The sequence below is a fragment of the Nerophis ophidion genome, linkage group LG06, assembly GCF_033978795.1.
Source record: "Nerophis ophidion isolate RoL-2023_Sa linkage group LG06, RoL_Noph_v1.0, whole genome shotgun sequence".
Taxonomy (NCBI): Eukaryota; Metazoa; Chordata; class Actinopteri; order Syngnathiformes; family Syngnathidae; genus Nerophis; species Nerophis ophidion.
The window spans coordinates 58,465,663-58,489,413 of NC_084616.1; the positions used below are offsets into that span (position 1 = coordinate 58,465,663).

The 23,751-nt window shown below is 40.1% G+C and overlaps 1 protein-coding gene across 3 annotated transcripts in view; it reads right to left on the reverse strand.

Annotated features, from left to right (window-relative positions):
• Positions 1–13,073: 13,073 nt before the first annotated feature.
• Positions 13,074–23,751, reverse strand: part of LOC133555022 (sodium- and chloride-dependent creatine transporter 1-like) — a 38,474-nt gene continuing 27,796 nt past the window's right edge. For all 3 annotated transcript variants that reach the window (XM_061904432.1, XM_061904433.1, XM_061904434.1), the window contains 10 exons: positions 23,640–23,751; positions 22,368–22,502; positions 21,915–22,018; positions 20,292–20,416; positions 20,080–20,192; positions 16,879–17,019; positions 15,730–15,832; positions 15,536–15,636; positions 15,288–15,458; positions 13,074–13,940 (listed from right to left, as the gene is read on the reverse strand). The exon at positions 23,640–23,751 is cut by the window's right edge and continues 21 nt beyond it. In XM_061904432.1, the coding sequence (XP_061760416.1) occupies positions 13,812–13,940; positions 15,288–15,458; positions 15,536–15,636; positions 15,730–15,832; positions 16,879–17,019; positions 20,080–20,192; positions 20,292–20,416; positions 21,915–22,018; positions 22,368–22,502; positions 23,640–23,751 (1,234 nt within the window). In that variant the 3' untranslated portion in view covers positions 13,074–13,811. The remainder of the gene's footprint in view (positions 13,941–15,287; positions 15,459–15,535; positions 15,637–15,729; positions 15,833–16,878; positions 17,020–20,079; positions 20,193–20,291; positions 20,417–21,914; positions 22,019–22,367; positions 22,503–23,639) is intronic.

Below are 23,751 nucleotides of genomic sequence, written 5' to 3' on the forward strand. Positions count from 1 at the left end.
TTATCGGGTTTGGTTCGAGAGACAATGTTTTTTGTTTTTTTCTCGTTATTTTCTCGTATATATGTAGTTTTTGTTGTTTCGTTCAATTACTTCTTCAAAAATTCGAGGAATAATTAAAGGCCTACTGAAAAGAGATTTTCTTATTAAAACAGGGATAGCAGGTCCATTCTATGTGTCATACTTGATCATTTCGCGATATTGCCATATTTTTGCTGAAAGGACTTAGGAGAGAACATCCACGATAAAGTTCGCAACTTTCGGTGCTAGGAAAAAAATGCCCTGCCTCTACCGGAAGTCGCAGACGATGACGTCACATGTTTGATGGCTCCTCACATATTCACATTGTTTATAATGGCAGCCTCCAACAAAAAGTGCTATTCGGACTGAGAAAACGACAATTTCCCCATTAATTTGAGCGAGGATGAAAGATTTGTGTTTGAGGATATTGATAGCGACGGACTCCAATGTTTTTAGACACATTTACTAGGTTTATTCTTGGAAATCCCTTATCTTTCTATTGTCTTGCTAGTGTTTTAGTGAGTTTAATATTACCTGATAGTCGGAAAGGTGTCTCCACGGGTGTCTTGACGCGCAGTGTCTCAGGGGAGTCGACAGCAGCTATGGATGGCACAAGGTCAGCTTTTTCTCCGGTAAGAACTGACTTTTTAACCACAATTTTCTCACTGAAACCTGCTGGTTGACATGTGGTCGGGATCCATGTTCTCTTGACCGCGCTCTGATCCATAGGAACGTTTCACCTCCAGGAATTTTAAACAAGGAATCACCGTATGTTTGTGTGGCTAAAGGCTAAAGCTTCCCAACTCCATATTTCTACTGTGACTTCTCCAATATTAATTGAACAAATTGCAAAAGATTCAGCAACACAGATGTCCAAAAAACTATAATTATGCCGATAAAGCGGACGACATTTAGCTGTGTGTGTGCGCAGCGCTCATACTTCCTAAAAACCCGTGACGTCTTGCGTACACGTCATCACTACACGACGTTTCGAAGACGAAACTCCCGGGAAATTTAAAATTGTAATTTAGTAAACTAAAAAGGCCGTATTGGCATGTGTTGCAATGTTAATATTTCATAATTGATAAATATACTATCAGACTGCGTGGTGGGTTTTAGTAGGCCTTTAAGTTGTCAGACACCGGAGTCCCATATACATAGAGTAATATCTGCATACTTGCCAACCTTGAGACCTCCGATTTCGGGAGATGGGGGGGGGGGCGTGGTCGGGGTTGGGGAGTGGTTAAGAGGGGAGGAGTATAATTTACCAACTCGAGTATTTCATCCATCCATCCATCCATTTTCTACCGCTTATTCCCTTTCGGGGTCGCGGGGGGCGCTGGCGCCTATCTCAGCTACAATCGGGCGGAAGGCAGGGTACACCCTGGACAAGTCGCCACCTCATCGCAGGGCCAACACAGATAGACAGACAACATTCACACTCACATTCACACACTAGGGCCAATTTAGTGTTGCCAATCAACCTATCCCCAGGTGCATGTCTTTGGAAGTGGGAGGAAGCCGGAGTACCCGGAGGGAACCCACGCATTCACGGGGAGAACATGCAAACTCCACACAGAAAGATCCCGAGCCTGGATTTGAACCCAGGACTGCTGGACCTTCGTATTGTGAGGCAGACGCACTAACCCCTCTGCCACCGTGAAGCCCTATATATATATATATATATATATATATATATATGTATATATATATATACATATATATATACATATATATATATATATATATATATATATATATATATATATATATATATATATATATATGAAATACTTTACTTTCAATAAATTCTAGCTAACGCAAACAGACTGGACAAGTTGGTAGAGAAGGCCAGTAACGTGGTGGGAGTGGAGCTGGACTCTCTGGCGGTGGTGTCAGAGAGGAGAAGTCTAGCAAAACTTCCAGCCCTTATGGACAACACCTCCCACCCAATACACTCGGACCTTGCAGAGAGAATGAGCACGTTCAGTGGAAGGCTCAGACTCCCAAATTGTAACACGGAATGACACAGGAGGTCCTTCATACCGACAGCCATCAGACTGTATGATGCATATGTTCCTTCTTGACTCCACCTAAATGTAGAATACACGTAGAATATATGTATATTATTCATATATTATATATTATATATATATATATCATATATGTCATATATTTTTATTATTAGTATTGTTTATTGTGAGCGAACTGTGGTGCTGAATTTCCCCCAGGGATCAATAAAGTACTTTCTATTCTATTCTGTTCTATTATATATATATATATATATATACTGTATATATATATATATATATATATATATATATATATGTATATATATATATATATATATATATATATATATATATATATATATATATATATATATTTTGTTATATATATAAATAAAAAGTTGAATTTCCGACGGCACCTATCAAATACATCAAATACACAGTAATAAAAACACAGTTCTACTTACTGTACTGTGCTTGCTGGTTACTAAAAAAACAACACTTACCTTTCACTGTTTGAGTAACCTTTGTTCTGCCATTTGCGTATTGGCGAGCAATCTCCGAATACGGGAACATATCCTTCACGGATTTGTTGTAGACATCTGCAAATGAGAACGAGATGTTGCATCCAACTATCTGCATAGCTATCTTTGTCTCAGCATAAGTTACACCATCGGGTCTCCATTTTGCGAGGTGGCCCATAATACTGGGTTGTGAACCATCCTGCGCTGCGGACGCTTTGTGCTTCGCTGACGGTTCATGACTGAGTATATCTGTTCGCCCACCGTGTTCAATGGAGAAGTCTGTTCTATCAATCAATGTTTATTTATATAGCCCTAAATCATAAATGTCTCAAAGGACTGTACAAACCATTACAGCTACGACATCCTCGGAAGGACCCACAAAATTTACAGGCAACATACACCTTCCCCTTCGAACTCTCATGGATAAACTGAAATTCTTGTTTCCATTTGTCTTGGAACTTGCAAGCGTATTTCTTCATTTTGCTCATCGACGGTGTAATATATTGGGTTGGAGTCAATAACCAGGCGACGTGATGAAGTTACGTCTCTTTACTGTGGGCTTCAGAACAGACTCCCTAATGCATATGTTCCTTGACTGCACTTAAATGTAGAATATATGTAGAATATATTTGTATTATTCATTATATATATATAATATAATATATATATTATATTATTTATTATTATCATTGTTTATTGTGCTGAATTTCCCCCAGGGATCAATAAAGTACATTCTATTCTATTCTATGTACGGTAGATGGCAGTATTGTCCTGTTTAAGAGGGTCACAACATTGCTAAGTCAGGTCTGCATGGAGCTGGAGGGGGCGTGGCCTCTAGCTCAGCCTGAATTTCGGGAGATTTTTGGGAGAAAATTTGTCCCTGGAGGTTTTTGAGAGAGGCGCTGAATTTTGGGACTCTCCCGGAAAATCCGGGAGGGTTGGCAATTATGAATATCTGTGATATTTGTATTAGTGCACTGTGTCTTTAAGGGTTTTTGGGAACGCGTATCCGCGAGTGAGTTGGCGGGAAGTGTGAGTGTGCGTGAGCGTGAGTTGTGGCTAACAGCAGCTCATGTATGTGTGCATTATTTTGGAACGACCAGCAAGTTACCGCTTGTTAAAAAAGCGATTGAGCAGCGCATCCTCGTCTGTGTGACTCCTTCTCCACCGCGAGCAATACAATACGTGTGTGTGTGTGTGTGTGTGTGTGTGTGTGTGTGTGTGTGGGTGTGTGTGTGTGTGTGTGTGTGCCATTCATTGGTTCAAGGTGAGGTTGGAAATATTTTTTAATGTGTAGGTATACTTAAAACGTCCCTTTAATAAAGCTACAACATACACTATATATATCGGGCCTTGACTCACATATGAGCTGGAAGAGCCATCCCATTCCTAAGCCATAGGGTTCAACATGATGTCGGTCCACCTTTTGCAGCTATTACAGCTTCAACTCTTGTGGGAAGGCTGTCCACAAGGTTGCAGAGTGTGTTTATAGGAATTTTCCACCATTCTTCCAAAAGCGCATAGGTGAGGTCACACACTGATGTTGGTCGAGAAGGCCTGGCTTCTCAGTCTCAGTACTAATTCATCCCAAAGGTGTTCTATCGGGTTCAGGTCAGGACTCTGTGCAGGCCAGTCAAGTTCATCCACACCAGACTCTGTCCATGTCCATCTCTGTCCATGTCCATGCAAGGTCAGGACCCTGCAGGCCAGTCAAGTTCATCCACACCAGACTCTGTCCATGTCCAGGTCTTTATGGACCTTGCTTTTTGCACTGGTGCACATTCATACTGGTAGAGGAAGGGCCCCACTTTAAACTGTTCTCACAAGGTTGGGAGCATGGAATTGTCCAAAATATTTTGGTATCCTGGAGCATTCAAAGTTCCTTTCCCTGGAACTAAGGGGCCAAACCCAAATCCTGTAAAACAACCCCACAACATAATTCTTCCTCCGCCAAATTGAAGTTAAAAGTTAAAATACCAATGATTGTCACACACACACTGGGTGTGGTGAAATTTGCCCTGTATTTGACCCATCCCTTTGTTCTCCCCCTGGGAGGTGAGGGGAGCAGTGAGCAGCAGCGGTAGCCGCGCCCAGGGATCCTTTTGGTGATTCAACCCCTAATTCCGACACTTGATGCCAAGTGCCAAGCAGGGAGGTAACTTTTATAATCTTTGGTATGACTCGGCCGGGGTTTGAACTCACAACCTCCCGATCTCAGGGCGGAGACTCTAACCACTAAGCCTCTGAGTAGGTGACATAGGGGTTTGACTCGGCACAATCCAGTCCGAAATGTAGCATTCTCCTGACACCCTTCAAACCCAGACTGGTCCATCAGATTGCCAGATGGAAAAGCGTGATTCTTCACTTCAGAGAACGCGTCTCCACTGTTCTAGAGTCCAGTGGCGACGTGTTTTACACCACGGCATCCCACGCTTTGCATTGGACTTGGTGATTTACGGCTTAGATGCAGCTGCTTGGCCGTGGAAACCCCTTCCATGAAGCTCTCTGCGTACTGTATGTGGGCTAATTGGAAGGTCACATGAAGTTTGGAGCTCTGTAGCAACCGATTGTGCAGAAAGTCTTTGCACTATGCGCTTCAGCATCCGCTGACGCCTCTCTGTCAATTTACGTGGCCTTCCACTTCATGGCTGAGTTGCTGTTGTTCCCAAACTCTTCAATTTTCTTACAATAAAGCCAACAGTTAACTTTGGAATATTTAGGAGCGGGGAAATTTCACGACTGGATTTGTTGGACGGGGTGACATCATGTGACAGTCCCACACTGGAAATCACCCAGCTCCTGAAAGTAGACCATTCTTTCACAAATGTTTGTAGAAACAATCTGCATGCCTAAATGCTTGATTTTATACACCTGTGGCCAGACCAAGTGATTAGGTCAGCTGATTCTGATCAATTGGATGGGTGGCCAAATACTTTTTGCAATATAGTGTATCTATTGTACAATATTTGAAGAACACTTTTCAGTAAAAAAAAAACGATCAACTTGTATTTTGTATTTTCCAAATATTTGGGAATGTTTTTCCTCTCCCCAAATGTTGTCACTACTGAAACATAACATTCAATTAAAAATAAACAATATTCTGCTTACCTGTTAATGTTGTGCTTACTTCCCTTGTGTAGAGATTATTTTTTTTATGTTGAAGTTTTTCACAATAAATTACATAAAATAATTTTAAACAATTTTTTCAAATTAAAATCAATATGCAATTATTCTTTCTAAAATGCGTAACACTGATCAGATTGATTTCAGAGTTAATGAGATGAAATTGAGCACATATAACTAATCAGTATCATTATATTTTAATTGATAATGCAATTGATTTTCTTTGTAAACACCCAGTGTTTTGGTAGTCACCACTATTTTTTTTGCATCCTGGAGTCTGATAAAGATCACATGTTACTTATGATCTAAACCAGTGGTTCTCAAATGAGGGTACGCGTACCCCTGGGGGTACTAAAAGGTATGCTAAGGGGTACGTGAGATTTAAAAAAAGTATTCTAAAAATAGCAACAATTCAAACATCCTTTATAAATATATTTATTGAATAATACTTCAACAAAATATGAATGTATGTTCAGAAACTGTGAAAAGAAATGCAACAATGCAATATTCAGTGTTGACAGCTAGATTTTTTGTGGACATGTTCCATAAATATTGATGTTAAAGATTTCTTTTTTTGTGAAGAAATGTTTAGAATGAAGTTCATGAATCCAGATGGATCTCTATTACAATCCCCAGGGAGGGCACTTTAAGTTGACGATTACCTCTATGTGTACAAATCTTTATTCATAATTGAATCACTTGTTTATTTTTCAACAAGTTTTTAGTTATTTTAACATCTTTTTTTTTCCAAATAGTTCAAGAAAGACCACTACAAATGATCAATATTTTTCACTCTTATACAATTGAATAAATCAGAAACTGATGACATAGTGCTGTATTTTACTTCTGTATCTCTTTTTTTTTTAACCAAAAATGTTTTGCTCTGATTAGGGGGTACTTGAATTAAAAAAATGTTCACAGAGGGTAAATCACTGAAAAAAGGTTGAGAACCACTGGTCTAAACCCTTTGTGTCAAAGTCAAGGCCCAAATTAATCATCTATGGCCCCCGGGATTATATTTGGTTATTATTAGAACCGACCAGCAGGTCACAGCCGCCTGCTGCTGTTTTGCACGCAGCGATACTCCATCAGTGTTAGGAATTTTTAAAATGCGGTCCCAGGGACCTCATCAAGTCATAAAAATGGCATCTCACAGCAATTTTTGGGGGTCCCACTTTTTTGTATGCATCATTCTGTTATAGCTCTTATTTTATATTGTGTTTTGGAAAAAGTTTGTCATAAACGTTACTTAATTCATAAAAAAAAAGTTTACAAAAGAAAACAAATTTTTATGCATATGTACATTTATCCATCCATCCATCCATTTTCTACCGCTTATTCCCTTTCGGGGTCGCGGGGGGCGCTGGCATGACTTCTTTCTTTCATGGATCTAAACTTTACCGCTGCCGGTATTTTTTTCTATATTTTTATTGGGATATTTTCAGAATTTGTTTGTTGTATTTTTGGCCAAAGTAAGACAAAGAAAACAAATTTTAACCACATTACTTCATTTTCCGACCCGCGTGTGCACAGATTTTTTTCCATGCGGCCACAGAGCTAAAATGAGTTGACTCCTGATCTAAACAGTCAGCTAGAAAAAAATATTTTATTGCAAGTTTCACTGCAATAAGGCGCTTTTGGTAGCCATCCAAAAGGTTCTGGCAAGCTTCTGGTTGAATTTTTGACCACTCTTGACAAAATTGGTGCAGTTTGAGACGGATAATTAAATATGTTCCTGCCTAAGCCCCTGGTCCAGAGTAGTCCGCTTGCATCCAGGGAGAACAAACCCCACAATAAGCTGCGTAAACCCCCACATCATGACAGATGTACAGCTTAAAGGCCTACTGAAACCCACTACTACCGACCACGCAGTCTGATAGTTTATATATCAATGATGAAATATTAACATTGCAACACATGCCAATACGGTCTTTTTAGTTTACTAAATTGCAATTTTAAATTTCCAGCGAAGTGTCGTGTTGAAAACGACACTTTGTTTGTTGTGAAGCTTTAATATGGAACAGAGCGGTCAAGTGAACATGTTTCTCTACCACCTGTCAACCGGCAGGTTTCGGTGAGAAAATTGTGGTAGTAAGTCGGCTGTTACCGTAAACATGAGCGGAGCTTGTGTCGTTCTTCCTGCAGCTGTCAAAGAGGCAGCTGCGAACTCTCTTAGCTCCTCTATGGCTTCCATCAGAGACACTGGCGGTCACCACACCCCTCCGACTTTCAGGTATGACTTTATAATCTCACTAAAACACTAGTAACACAATAAGCAGATAAGGGATTTTCCAAAATTATCCTAGTAAATGTGTCTAATAACATCTGAATCGCTCCTACTGCACTCCTCTTTTTTTTCTCTCTTCTAGTCCTTCACTCTCACTATCCTCATCCACAAATCTTTCATCCTCGCTCAAATTAATGGGGTAATCATCGCTTTCTCGGTCCGAATCACTCTTGCTGCTGGTGGCCATGATTGTAAACAATGTGAGGATGTGAGGAGCCCTACAACCAGTGACGTCACGGGCACATTGTCTGCTAATTCCGGTACAGGCAAGGCTTTTTTATTAGCGACCAAAAGTTGCGAACTTTATCGTCGATGTTCTCTACTAAATTATTTCAGCAAAAATATGGCAATATCACGAAATGATCAAGTATGACACATAGAATGGACCTGCTATCCCCGTTTGAATAAGAACATTTCATTTCAGTAGGCCTTTAAGTCAGGGGCCCCCAAACGTTTTAACTCGGGAGCCGCATTGACTTAAAACAATTTTGCCGGGGGCCGGGCTGTGTATATACAGTATATATACATATATATATATATATTACTCACGCACTAATTGAAAGAGCGTGCACTTGTGGCGCGAGACAATATGACAATATGATTTGCCTGATCGACTAGGAGACACTGAGAGTAACAGTTAGTAGAAAATGGATTAGAAAGGACAGATTTTGGAAAATAAAAATAAAAATACAATTTTAACGGGGGACTTCCTGCGGGACGGATTCTGGATGCTGGCGGGGTGTAGCTTGAGGACCTCTGGCTTAAGTTGTTCCACAGTCCGGGGTCAATTTTAGGCTTCATAATGCGCCACACATTTTCAATTAGAGACAGGTCTGGACTACAGGCAGGCCAGTCTAGTACCTGCAATCTTTCACTACTAAGCCACGCTGTTGTAACACGTGCAGACTGTGCATTGTCTTGCTGAAATAAGCAGGGACATCCATGAAAAAGACGTTATTTGGATGGCAACTTATGCTGCTCCAAAACCTGTATGTACCTTTCAGTATTAATGGTGCCTTCACAGATGTGTAAGTTACCCATGCCTTGGGCACTAATACACCCCCATACCAACACAGATGCTGGCTTTTGAAATTTGCGCCTATAACAGTCCGGATGTTTCTTTTCCTCTTTGGTCCGGAGGACACGACATCCACAATGTCCATTACATTTTTTAATGTCGACTCGTCAGACCACAGAAAACTTTTCCACTTTGCGACAGGCCATCTTAGATTAACTCGGGCCCAGCAAAGCTGGCGGAGTTTCTGGGTGTTGTTGATAAATGGCTTTCGGTTTGCATAACTGTGGTTACTGACAGTGGTTTTCTGAAGTGTTCCTGAACCCATGTGGTGATGTCCTTTACACACTGATGTCGCTTTTTCATGCAGATTCTCTGAACCTTTTTGATTATATTACAGACCGTAGATGGTGAAATCCCTGAATTCCTTGCAATAGCTCGTTGAGAACTGTTGTTCTTAAACTGTTCAACAATTTGCTCACGCATTTGTCCACAAAATGGTGACCCTTGCCCCATCCTTGTTTGTGAATGTCTGAGTGTAAAAGCATCTTCTATGAAATGCTCAATTATGGCACCCACCTGTTCCCAATTAGCCTGTTCACCTGTGGGTTGTTCCAAATAAGTGTTTTATGAGCATTCCTCAACTTTTTTTTTTTTTTTGCCACTTGTGCTATCTTTTTTGAAACATGTTGCAGGCATCAAATTCCAAATGAGCTAATAGTTGCAAAAAATAACAAAGTTTACCGGTTTGAATGTTAAGTATCTTGTGTTTGCAGTCTATTCAATTGATATTAGGTTGAATAGGATTTGCAAATCATTGTATTTTGGTTTTATTAACGATTTACACAACGTGCCAACTTCTCTGGTTGTGGGTTTTGTATATGCAGTTTAATGTTGTTTACTCATTCAAACTTAATTTCGATACAGTACACAAAGCTACAATAAGTGGACAGACTCCTTTTAAATATAAAGGAATATAAAGTATTCAGCTGGACTTGAAGTGGCGACCTTAGCTGCTTAGTACTCAGACTTTGTTTGATAAATGTGAAATAAAGTAGGCAGTGAAGAAGTGGAACGAAGGAAAATGACATCAATTATTTACCATATACTTTATTACATGTTGTAAAAGTAGTCAGTGGCACTCCATTTGTGTAGTTATTAGTCTCAACTCAGAATGCTAATGCTAACAAGCTAACGCTAAATCTGATGTGTTTGTGATAAACACTGACATATGTTATATACTGCTGTAATGAATGGGACATAAGGAATAATTAATTAATTTACTGACAGAGGACGACTTTCTGACTGTTGGACATTGCTGACAAAAAAGCCTGACTTTATGAAAAATGTGGTACACTTTATTTTTTAAATTATATTGTTTTGTATATTATTGCTTTGTATTTTACTATTCGTCATCAGCCTGACTGGTATTAACTACCTTCAACTGTTAAATGCAGTGGAAACACAAACCACACAGTTCTACAGGAAACCTACAGTTTTAAGAACTAAAGGTTCCAGGAACTTAAAATTCCTGATCATTTGATGTAAACGGCCTATTGACATCTTGGACACTTTTCAATTGAAAGGATGTTTAGGGATTATGATAGCATTTTTCAAGATAACAATACATATGGCCATAGAGTATAAGGTACATACATAAGGTTGTCCAATTTGAAATTTGTGATAGGCTTCAACCACCCCCATGACTCCGAGAGGGACAAGCGGTAGTAAATGGATGGATGGATGTTTCATGGCAATACTCCAACCTGCAAAGCTGATTTGAGAACAGCCATCAAAGAAAGTTGGAGAAAATTAATGAAGAGCCCTACTTTGCACTCGTTAGTGTCCATTCCTCAGAGACTGCAAGATGTTATAAAATCGTCCAACTAGATCTGACCAATAATGACCTGGATGAATGAGAACATCCACTGACATTGATAAAAGTTTGATCATACTATACTGGCTCGCCTGCACTGGCTTCCTGTGCACTTAAGATGTGACTTTAAGGTTTTAATACTTACGTATAAAATACTACACGGTCTAGCTCCAGCCTATCTTGCCGGCAAGAAATCTGCGTTCAAAGGACTCCGGCTTATTAGTGATTCCCAGAGCCCCAAAAAAGTCTGCGGGCTATAGAGCGTTTTCCATTCGGGCTCCAGTACTCTGGAATGCCCTCCCGGTAACAGTTCGAGATCCTACTTCAGTAGAAGCATTTAAGTCTCACCTTAAAACTCATTTATGTACTCTAGCCTTTAAATAGACTCCCTTTTTAGACCAGTTGATCTGCCGTTTGTTTTCTTTTTCTCCTCTGTCCTACTGGAGGGGGTCTGGTCCGGTGGCCATGGATGAGGTGCTGGCTGTCCTGAGTCAGGACCCAGGATGGACCGCTCGTCCAGAGTCGGGACCCAGGATGGACCGCTCGCCTGTGTATCGACTGGGACATCTCTGCGCTGCTGATCCGCTTCTGCTTGGGATGGTTTCCTGCTGGCTCCACTGTGGACGGGACTCTCTCTGCTGTGTTGGATCCACTTTGGATTGGACTCTCACGGTTGTGTTGGATCCACTATGGATTGAACTTTCACAGTATCATGTTGGACCCGCTCGACATCCATTGCTTTCGGTTCCCCTATGTGGTCCTCTCCAAGGTATCTCGTAATCATCGTCACCGACGTCCCACTGGGTGTGAGTTTTCCTTGCCCTTATGTTGGCTCTACCGAGGATGTCGTTGTGGTTTGTGCAGCCCTTTGAGACACTAGTGATTTAGGGCTATATAAATAATCATTGATTGATTGATTGAAAATGTATTCAAATCAATAGGGATAGTTTCAAGTGGCGGTACAACTATACAGTCAGTTTAAGCACTACTCAAGATTGATGACAATACAGGGCTAGCACACACAGCATCAATTACCTGCAGACGGTTGCCTTGACGACCTTGTAAATGTAGCCTACTCAGATGCCAGGATAAGTTATTTGCATGATCTTTGCATGTCACCCCATGCCATGTTTGCCCTTTTTCTTCCAGACATTCTGGGGCTCTAAGAGAAATTAATGTGCGAGTCTTATCTCGACGGCTGCCAAGGTTAGTTGGTGGAGTTCCAGACAAAGCAAAAGTGTGTGGGCGTTTTATAACAAAGGTCAGTTAACTGGGTCCCCGCATTGTTCTTCTGGTGGAAATATCACTCAGTGCATTCTCATGCATTCATGTGCTTGTGTCAAGCTGTGAACGGATCCAAAAGGGCTTGTTGTTAGTATTCATGATACAGTTCTCCGCAGGACAGGCCGACGCGATATAAACTCATCAGCTTGATTCACCTCATCACTACTGTTCCCAGGCGGTTACCTTCAATACCCGGGTATGACCACTGGGGGGCAGACACTTCCATCCAGATGTCCTCATTTTTGCAATGATGGAGTTGCATTGCTCACTATTGGTCCACATTATCGCCTCCTCTTTGCAGGGGGAGAATCCACCACCTTGACATGGTAGCTTCCATGGGAGCAGAGGGAGCCGTTGCTCTGACAACAGGCTTTTTCTGATATTGACTAATGAGATAGGCCGCTATACGTCACCCGAGCTCTCAACACTCTTTGACCATATGAGTGGGGGGGTTGAGTGGGAGAATGTATCACAGGACTAATAGGAGTCTGTATTTATAGACCGTAAGGGAGTCTCCAGGGCGAGTGAAAGGTTACTGTACATAAAAGACTGAAATGTAAATAGCGTTGGACAGTACGTGCCTGTCTCACTGTATTTAGGCGGGTGTCAGCCCACAACAAGGTGAAAGACATAAATATTGGGCCATTCAATATGGGGTGGGTTCTTTTTGCTTGTGGATTTGCTTCAAATGTTAAACACGAGGCTTGAATTACATTTTAAAGACAGGAAGTATTGAACTCATCATGGCCCTATTTATAGTCAGTATTCACACGTCCGATTCTGCTGACATCCTGAGCTCCTAACTATTCCAAGGACAAAGTATGTTGGCATTTTAAAATCATGACTATTGTTGTGTGCAAAGCAAATAGAAGTGCAACCACGCCAAAGGTAAATTAATTTACATTGTGAAAACAATAATACAGACAGCAAACAAGCATTATTTAGATGTTGGTCTTTTATTGAGTATTTCAATACAGTCCACACTGTCCCCTTTCCTTCCATGTAGCGCACATTAGTCTAACTTTCTCTTAGGGTGAAAATACTGATCATGATGCAGTCTGAATGTGGATAACACTGAATCACAGAGCCTAAAAAACACCGGATACTGGAGTTAGTACATAACACATTTAGAGGTGGAGATGGATTGGCTTCATTTTATATTTACAAGTGGAAGTGTTTTTGTACAGTTGGAAGAAAACAATGGAAAAGACACCACTGCCAGGCCCTGGCTCATCCACGCTGTACATGCATCTCAGACCATGACATTGCAGCAGCGGATACAGGGTTTCATTGTAACATTTTCAGGTATTGTTTTCAAAATGATGTGACGGTATGGAATGAGGCTATTGAAACCCTGACGGAAAGCGCCTAAGTGCAACTACAAGGGACGTATCACACAAGAGACAGGACAGCACAAGAAGCAAGCATCAGAAAAACGGAGCACTAGTCAGTTAAGTAGAGTCAAAGAAGTTTTCATAACTGTATTAATGTATTTTCCAATCTAATTTTTGGTCCATTTGTGTGAGTCTTATTCAATAGTTCCACGATCGTAGGGTGCACTTTGCCCTGCGAGACCAGTGTGGTGTGTAAGTAGTATTAGTAACTGGTGAATTAGTGTGAAGGTGCTGATGTTAAAGGACATTTTTTGCTCCTGAGCTCTAAGGGGATTTGACTATTAGATGACACTTTCAAAGAGATTGGCATTCTTGGATTCTGCAGGGGGCAGCAGTTTGGCTTCGCTTTCTGGGGCCAGGTAATCCAGGTGATGTCTGCCCCAAACTGGTGTGGTTAGGTGCTGCCATCGCTGCACGAGGAAAGATAAGGGTAAATTGATCTGTGAGGGTTCGTGGTTATCCAAGTAACTGTGTGAGCATCAGACAAAGACTTGGATCATGCAGCTGGACTTGGCTGGATATTCCTGAAGACCTTGCATTGGCTTTGTTATTGTTCTAATCACTAGTGATGACCATCATTGAGGGCTCTACATATCGCACAGTGGCAGGGATACATCAAGAAGGGTACGTACATCGGTGTCACTGAAAAGTGTGGTGGGACGACAATGTCATTGTAGTATAAAATGTTCAAAACTAAAAAAAAGACTTTGACCCGGTTCTATCTCCCAATAGTAAAGAATCCTTTAAAAAAAATCCTAAATCTACAGGTGAGATCACCCCATCACTTTTTCCTTATCACATTTCTGACATTGCCTGAAAGTTTTATCAAAGTCCACCCATAGCTTTTTAAATTATATTGCTATTTTTCCATAGCAGAATAAAATGAACAGATTCAACCATCATGTCAGTCATCAACTCTCTTTCTGTCTGGGTTGTTAACACACACACAGAGAAGTTTAGCCTCCTGACAAAAACGTATCGTAGTAGTAATGACCAGGATGACCCTCAAAATCTAATCAGTTCTGGTACTTTTGTTGTGTGCTGGGATTATTTATGAACTTTCAAAAGTCTGCAAAGTTCTGCAGGACGATTAGGGAAGAATTAATACTTCATACTTTACAGTTAATTCGCATTTTCCACTATACCGTCGATGGTTAAAGTAATTTGCACTAACACGCTTTCACTTGGAAGGTGGTACTTGGCACTCCCAATGATCTTGACACCCTTATGACCTTTTACAGTGAAATTTTTACAAAAGTCTTGTGGGCATGAGTCTGTTATTGGCTCTCCTTGCAACTCTTGTGACCTATAAAAACTTGCTGATCACACTGATCCCATTTGTGGATTTAAAACTTAGTCCGTACCATATCTTATGCTCACATGACCCATGCATCAAGATCAAACCAATCAAAAAGGTCCTCAGTAACCCTACAGAAATTTACTTTTAGCCTTACAGTATAGCTCAGTGTTCAGGCTTGGTAACAACTGGAACAACTACCAATCAATGAAACTATACTAAGTCAATTACTTTTTCTGACGGCTACCAGCTTCGGTAGGAACAAGTAGCTGACTGTTAAAAGGCTACGTGTGATTAAGAATCTGCTAACAAGTCCAATTCCTTGAGTCAAAGGGCTAGGGAGCAATTTATTTGACGGATGGTCTTTAATGAGTGAATCAAAGAACACATAAATCTAAGGAGACACATTTGCTCTTTTATGAGAAAACATGGACAAGGACAGGAAGATGAATACACTGACCTCCCGCAGTGATCCTTTGCAGCGCAGCAACTTGTAGACAACAGTCAGTGGGATACAAAGCATAGAAGAGAGAGCCAATGCCCAGCCAAGCATTTCACCCCACAAGGGGTAGGTGTACACAGTGTTGTAGGTTAGGGGCTTGTAGTTCACTACATGAAAGAAGAACACTCCCTAGAAGTACATTTAAAGGTCAGTTATTTGCTACAATCAAGCAAAAGAAATAAAGAAACATACAAAGTAAAGCTTACCACACAGACAAAGGGTGTTACATAAGACCAGCACCACTTCATGTAGGGTAAGGGCTGATAACCAATCATACGGGACACATCATCCATGAAACGGTCTGCGCCTGCCAAGGACACAATCACACAGTAAGTTTGCTTTATTACCATGATTGATGATGCTAGGAAAAGATGCATAGAATGCAAAGTGTATATCTCACCATAGACCCAAGCAATCACCACACACTCCCAGAAAGCCTGCCACAGCAGAGTTATGCCGCTGGCAGAATAGTAGTCAAACAGCTGGAAGACATACATCCCTCCCTGGCAGGAAGAGAGTGAGTAGTCAGCAATGAACATTTTTGATTAATACTTAATATGTGACCTATTTGAGGCCTCCTTGGCATTAAAACAATTCATTTTTATGGTTTTATATTCCCATTGAGCCATGAGCTACTGGGTCCAAAGAAAAAGCCTAAACGACTTGGAAAGCAAATCGTATAATAAAAAGTGTAGGTACAATCACCTAAATGGAAGTACTTTGGTACTCTTTTGTAGAAGAGTATACATAAATACTTTCTGTAGTGTCAAAGTCTGGATACGGATAATACTGTTTTTAAAGGTTTATTAAAGGAGTCATATTATGATTTTTTTTCTACATATAAAACACTTCATTGTGGTCTACACAACATGTAATGGTGGTTTTAAGGACATATAAAACACTTTATTGTGGTCTACACAACATGTAATGGTGGTTCTAAAGTCCAAATGTTGCATTGTTTCTTTTACAGAATACATTCAAGACTCTTTTTGACTGTCTCCTTAGAAGGGGCCGTTTTGTGGGCGGTTTCATTTAAAGTCGTCCTCGAGGCCAAGCCCGCTTCAACTGCGTCTCCACTCTGTCAGCCATGTTGTAGTTTTTAGCGCTTCCATTTTGAATCTACTGACAGATAAGTTACTACTATACGCAACTTTGTATTACAAATGACAACAGCGGAGGATTTTAGCATGCAAATGGTTGTACGAGCCAGCCTGCCCCACAACAAGAGGACCGAGAAAAACTACAACTGAATAGAAATGGCAGACTTTCACAAAACTCTACCATATATGGGGATATCTGCTGAAGTTACTAAGGCAAAATAAGCCACAAAACTGCTATTTTGGAGCATCCTTTAAAGAGAGCGACATTGTTTTATAAATATCTCTATCCCTCTCCAAGGTTTGAGTTCACATTTCCGGCACTTAAATACACAAAAACAAGTACCCACAGGTAAGAAAAGTTGGTTTTGCACTGTAGGGACCTTTTTGACGGTTTTCAAATACCATTATCAGGACGACTGACAATTAGGAGGTTAAATGGGGAATTATACCTCTGTGACCATGGACATGTCAATGAGGAAGCAAACGACGCAGCAGATGGCTGCCACCACCTCTCGCCGCAAGGAGCCCAGGGTGGATTTTGGGGGAAGCATGTCCATGATTCCTGTTATCAGACCCTCTACTCCGACAAACTGAAATTAAAAACAAAAATTGAAAAAGTAAACAAAGAATATAAAGTAAATTAGAGTCACATTGGGATACAAGTCAGAGTGTATTAATGAACCTCTCAAGGCTCTTCTGTCATATAGATTTTATTGTTCATTAAGATATTAGATGTACATGTAACAATGTATTCACTGGGTACAATTAAAAAATTGAAACACATAATCAAAATATACAGTATGTACATCAAAGACGCAGGGTAATATTGGATAATCACATAATACACATTGGTTTAAAGGGGACCTATGATGATTATAATCTACATTTAAAACCCTTCCTTGTGATAATATGTTTTGGATATGCTCCACAGTCACATTTATAATAAGTTTTTTGAGTATGCCTGCAACATGTTTGATTCTGGAGGCGTTCCTGATTGCAAATGAAACCGCGCCCCCACTTCTCCAAAAGTATCATAATTGATCTTTTGAATGATTAAATATACGTCTTAAAGTCGTCGCCACAATTTTTTTTCCAGACAGTCAAAAATAAACCTCATAAACATTATATAGATTCACCTAGTCACACCATTAGGTACACCTGCACACTCGCTAATCAATCCAGTCTGCTGCTTTTATGAGCATTAATGTCACTGCCTGTCAGTGTTGGTGTTATGCGCATGGCATGATTGAATTAAAAATAGTGCTTGGTCCTAGCTTTTTGTGTTCCCTCATAGTCTGAAGCTGGCTGATAGCTTGACTTAATGTCCAAATAAGTACGTCCACTTTGACTTAATGTCCAAAAAAAGTACGCCCACCTCACTGTGATGTCACAACGTAGCCAGAACAAACCCACACACTGCGTGCAAGCTCACAGCAAAATACATTAACCTTATGATTTGATGCTTCGGCATTGTTTAACATGAGTATCCAACCTTGTAACAACATTTGTAAGTTAGAAAAGACAAAATTCACCATACACCTTTTAAAATATTTGGATCCAGACTTAAATACTTGGAAGCAGTGGAACTGCCATGACATACTACTCCTAAAAAAAAATGAAGTCAGGACTTAAGTTAAGGAATGTCAATGCAGTCTGACAGAAAATTACATATTTTATGCTTGTTTTGGACATTTTACAATTTTATAAAATATACCAACTGATGAACAGCCCATTGAAAGAAAGCCAATATCCAAAATAACCTGAAAAGAAGACTGTTCTAGCCGTATTAATAAGATTTATTCAAAACAATGCGGTCGTCACAAGAAAAGGTGCAAACGGCATGGAGAAGACAGTAGGCAATAAACAGAAACTGAGAGTGCATGAATGGACAGTAGAATGACCCTCTGTGTGAATCAGACAGAAGCTCATTGACAAATCTAGAGACTGTTAAACAATAGATGTAGGCACTAACAGACACTCAACAAATTGCTGCGGCAAAATGCAACGCTAAAACTGGACAAACGAATGTACAAACCCCGTTTCCATATGAATTGGGAAATTGTGTTAGATGTAAATATAAACGGAATACAATGATTTGCAAATCCTTTTCAACCCATACTCAATGGAATGCACTACAAAGACAAGATATTTGATGTTCAAACTCATAAACTTTTATTTTTTATTCCAAATAATAATTAACTTAAAATTTTATGGCGGCAACACGTGCCAAAGTAGTTGGGAAAGGGCATGTTCACCACTGTGTTACATCACCTTTTCTTTAAACAACACTCAATAAACATTTGGGAACTGAGCAAACTAATTGTTGAAGCTTTGAAAGTGGAATTCTTTACCATTCTTGCTTGATCTACAACTTAAGTTGTTCAACTGTCAGGGGTCTTGTTATCGTGTTTTACGCTTCATAATGCGCCACACATTTTCGATGAGAGACATGTCTGGACTGCAGGCGGGCCAGGAAAGTACCCGCACTCTTTTACTACGAAGCCACGCTGTTGTAACACGTGGCTTGGCATTGTTTTGCTGAAATAAGCAGGGGCATCCATGATAAAGTTGCTTGGATGACAACATATGTTGCTCCAAGACCTGTATGTACCTTTCAGCATTAATGGTGCCTTCACAGATGTGTAAGTTACCCATGCCTTGGGCACTAATACACCCCCATTCCATCACAGATTCTGGCTTTTGAACTTTGCGCCTATAACAATCCGGATGGTTATTTTCCTCTTTGTTCCGGACGACACCACGTCCACAGTTTCCAAATATAATTTGAAATGTGGAAGTGTCAGACCACAGAACACTTTTCCACTTTTCCACTTTGCATCAGTCCATCTTAGATGAGCTCGGGCCCAGCGAAGCCGGCGGCGTTCCTCTGTGTTGTTGATAAAATGCTTTCGCTTTGCATAGTAGAGTTTTAACTAGCACTTACAGATGGAGCGAACAACTGTAGTTTACTGACAGTGGTTTTATGAAGTGTTCCTGAGCCCATGTGGTGATATCCTTTACAGACTGATGTCGGTTTTTGATGCAGTATCGCCTGAGGGATCAACGGTCCGTAATATCATCGCTTATGTGCATTGATTTCCCCAGATTCTCTGAACTTTTTGATGATTTTACGGACCTTAGATGGTAAAATCCCTAAATTCTTTTGCAATAGCTCGTTGAGAAATGTTGTTCTAAAACTGTTCGACAATTTTCTTACAAATGGTGACCCTCGCCCCATCCTTGTTGTGAATTACTTAGCATTTCATGAAGCTGCTTTTATACCCAATCATGGCACCCACCTTCCCAATTAGCCTGCACACCTGTGGGATGTTCCAAAATAAGTGTTTGATGAGCATTCCTCAACTTTATCAGTATTTATTGCCACCTTTCCCAACTTCTTTGTCACGTGTTGCTGGCATCAAATTCTAAAGTTAATGATTATTTGCAAAAAAAAAATGTTTATCAGTTTGAACATCAAATATGTTGTCTTTGTAGCATATTCAACTGAACATGGTTGAAAATGATTTGCAAATTATTGTATTCCATTTATATTTATATCTAACACAATTTCCCAACTCATACGGAAACAGGGTGTGTACATGATTGTGTAACAAGGAAATGTATTTGTGTTTTCATGCAGTCTACATTACCTGACTGTCGAGGCCCAATATGAGCAACATAAAGAAGAAGAGTGCAGCCCAAAGCGGGGCCATTGGCATCAGAGTTACAGCCTTGGGGTACGCTATAAAGGCCAGGCCGGGTCCTACGTATGAACAAACGGCATTTAACAAATGTCCTGGATAGTGCGTTCAATAGATTTGGGATTTTCAGCATACATTTTGCGGTAAAGTTGTAGACTTACCACTCTCAGCTACCTTACTGATGTCCACACCTTGCTCTGCAGCCATGAAGCCCAACACAGAGAACACGACAAAGCCGGCAAAGAAGCTGGTTCCACTATTAATGAGGGCCAGCACAAACGCATCTCTGGGAAAAAGAAGATATAAGAAAAAAGATATTAGGAGAATAGCATGGAAACACAACATAAATTATTATTCTTAGTACACAGAAACATGTCAAAAAGGGCAGGATAAATACTGGCAACAGAATGAGTGGGTCGGGATGATACATAGGAGATAAATATATCTAGACAAGCTGCTGTTGTCCTTGTAGTGATACAAAGCAAATACGGCAACGGCAAGTTTGGCTGAGGGGAGAGAGGGTGAAAGACCTGATGGCTACTTACTAGATCTAAACATATCCCTCGCTGGATTAAACACACATGCTTGTACAAATACGGAAACCATGAACTCAGATTCTCTTTTTAAAAAGTTAAGAGCACAATTACAATGCTGACATGAATAGCTTAGTAATGAAATGGCCTGGAAAGACCTGGCCAGACCAATTCCAACTATGACTTAGAGGAAAGTAATGGGATTAATGATTGATGATCATTAATACATTTCTGCCACTGCAAACCGCACTCATTCAACAGAAACATGTTCTATCAGTCCGAGAGAGCACCCACGGGAATCCTAATGCACGTGCACATACAAAACAAGTGAGTGATGGAAGCTCGGGTTAATAAAACAGTATATATCTCGAGCACGATAATAAAATATAATCCAAGGCCACATTTAGCGGCCCAAGAAGTTAAAAAGATAAACAATCAAGTCAACACTTACTGCAGCACAAATATGTTAAACGTTGTGATAGCTGCTGAATATGTACATCATTATTTTTGCATGAACCTGCATCTTTGAGTGATTCATTTACTTAAATGGCTATTTTGGATCCACTGAAGGACAATCTAAAGTTTTTCAATCCACACTATTTCATTCTATGTCATTGCCATCATACTGAATGTCAGTGATGTGAGTATGAAATAAAAAAGATCAAAACATTTAAGGCAGTGGACTAAATTTACAGTGTCCATGCATATTCATTTGTGAGCTGGTCTATGTGTAAATATTAAGCACGGCTGAGTTGAGATAGCGTCAGATGTAAATTCATCTTTCAACTACCAATTAAGGTCAAGACTGTGAACATGTCAGAGGTCAGAGTATTCATGATGTTATACTTACTACAGACGTTCCAAATATGCAAGCAGCAAGCAATGAGATGTACTAAAATTATCCGCTTTACTTTTGCAGGGCTTTGTCACGTAAGGGTCTATATTTGTTTACACATCTCAGATGACAACAACAGTTTGAGTGTTAAGCTACAGTAAATGGAGCTACCTGAGTTAGAAACAGACAATTAATCACCCTGCTTTGAGGGACACATTCACCTTCTACTACCAGTGTCTATTTTGTATCACACATTTGAGAAGGTGCTACAGTTTTGAACTACTATCCCTGACTACCACACCGAAAATTTACTTTTGTAATACTCGGGTTAAAAGGTCACAGGAAGTAGCATGAATAGTATGTCTGATGCTTGAGTTATGTTGACCTCTTTCCAGTTTGACAGTGTTTAAACTCACTGGTAACAGTTGTTATGGAAGCGGTTGTAGCTGCCCAGTGCAGTCAGGGCACCCAGCCCGATGGCATAGGAGAAGAATATCTGGGTACCAGCATCAATCCACACCTACCACAAAGGAGTAACAATGTTTTGAATTGCAGGATTTGGTATAGACTTCAGCCAAGCTTTGTAATTAGTATTATGATCAAATCTTACAGGGCAGGTGGATTAGCTGGATCATTACAGATATGTCATATTGCAAACGACAAATTGTCAAGCTGCACCAACCGCTATAACATATAATTATCACAGAGGACTAATTCATCAATAATCACTTTTTGCAAAAGTTTCTAAACGTTTTCAATGTGCTTTTTGCCAGATACTTTTGATACAAACTCTGGCCTCTTTGAACAAAAAGGCCACAATGCCACAGACAGAATGTATAAACACTTAAGTGCAAATGTATGAGCTGTACCTGTGCTTCTCCCAGTTTGGACCAATCTGGTTTTAGGTAATATAAAATCCCATCTAGAGCTCCAGGTAAGGTGACACCATGGGCCAACAGAACAACCAGAACCACATAGGGGAACAGAGCTGTAAAGTATACAACCTACAGGAAGAAGAACAATACAATAAATGCAGAGCAGATACAGGAGACATTTTGGTGATTATGGTGGATAGGAGAAGTTCAAGTGTTATGTGTCTGACATTGTGAAAGTTAACAGTAAGCTGTAGCTCTTCAAATTAAATGAAGTGCGTAAAAAAAGATGTGTTTGTATTGACTGTAAACAGGCTAAATGATACAGGTCAGTGCTTTTTAATGTGCTCTATTTGTTATGGTCAAATGTAACTGCACCAAAGTATGTTTTTAGCACTTTGATGATTAAGCAATTACCTGCTTTGTAAATACTCAAGTCTTATGCCCATTAGGTCCTCGGTGTAGATGTGTAATGGGCCCTGTCATGTAACTTTGAAGAAAAGGTAGCCTGTAAATGGAAAGCCAGACAATTTGTAAACCTCCTGCAATAGCAGGGGTTTTTGGCAGACCTTTTCAAACGTTGTCTTTGACAGCTTATGATAAAAAAGCAGCACCCTGCTACCCAGTAAAAGTCCAAGCTCACTTGCTATGGTCAAAGTAAAGTACTGAGAAAGCACATATTTGCCTTGAACTGGGGGTGAGCATGGCCTCGTTCCAAATTTCAAATATCTACATGGATGACCTTTGCTAATCCGCTTATAACCAGCTAGTTCTTTCATTCTCTTTGCTCTCTTTTGAGTTGTACCTACTCTAAAGATACAAATATCAACCATGGACATTTACTTGGAAAAACAATTCTATACTTGGCATGACAATTGATTAAACACTAACAAGTACATTGAAATGTTAATTACATCCATCAGTGTACGTTTATACTCAGACTGAAGCAATAAACTTTAATAATGACATTTTTTAACAATAAGAAAAATTGTAATAAGCAACCACACAATGAGTACAAGAATGTGCGCTTTTATGGGTTTCAGTCTAGACACTGATCCTCTCACTACACCAAAGCTGATTGGGGGTCAAAGGGAAAAATGCCGCAATTATTTTCAGCCTTTGTGTGGAACTACACAAATATTAGTCTGCACCCTGTGAACCGTGATTGGCAAAAGACCGTATTTAAATATGTAATAAATCTTTGCTCTATAAACCCAAAACATGGTACTCATCATTGAGATTGTAATTGTAAAGCAAGACAAAACGTACCTTGCCTGTAGATTTAACTCCCTTCCACATGCAGAAGTAAACAATGATCCAGGTGGCGAGGAGACAGAGCACCATCTCATAGCTGATGTTACCGGGCTCATGAAGACCGCCA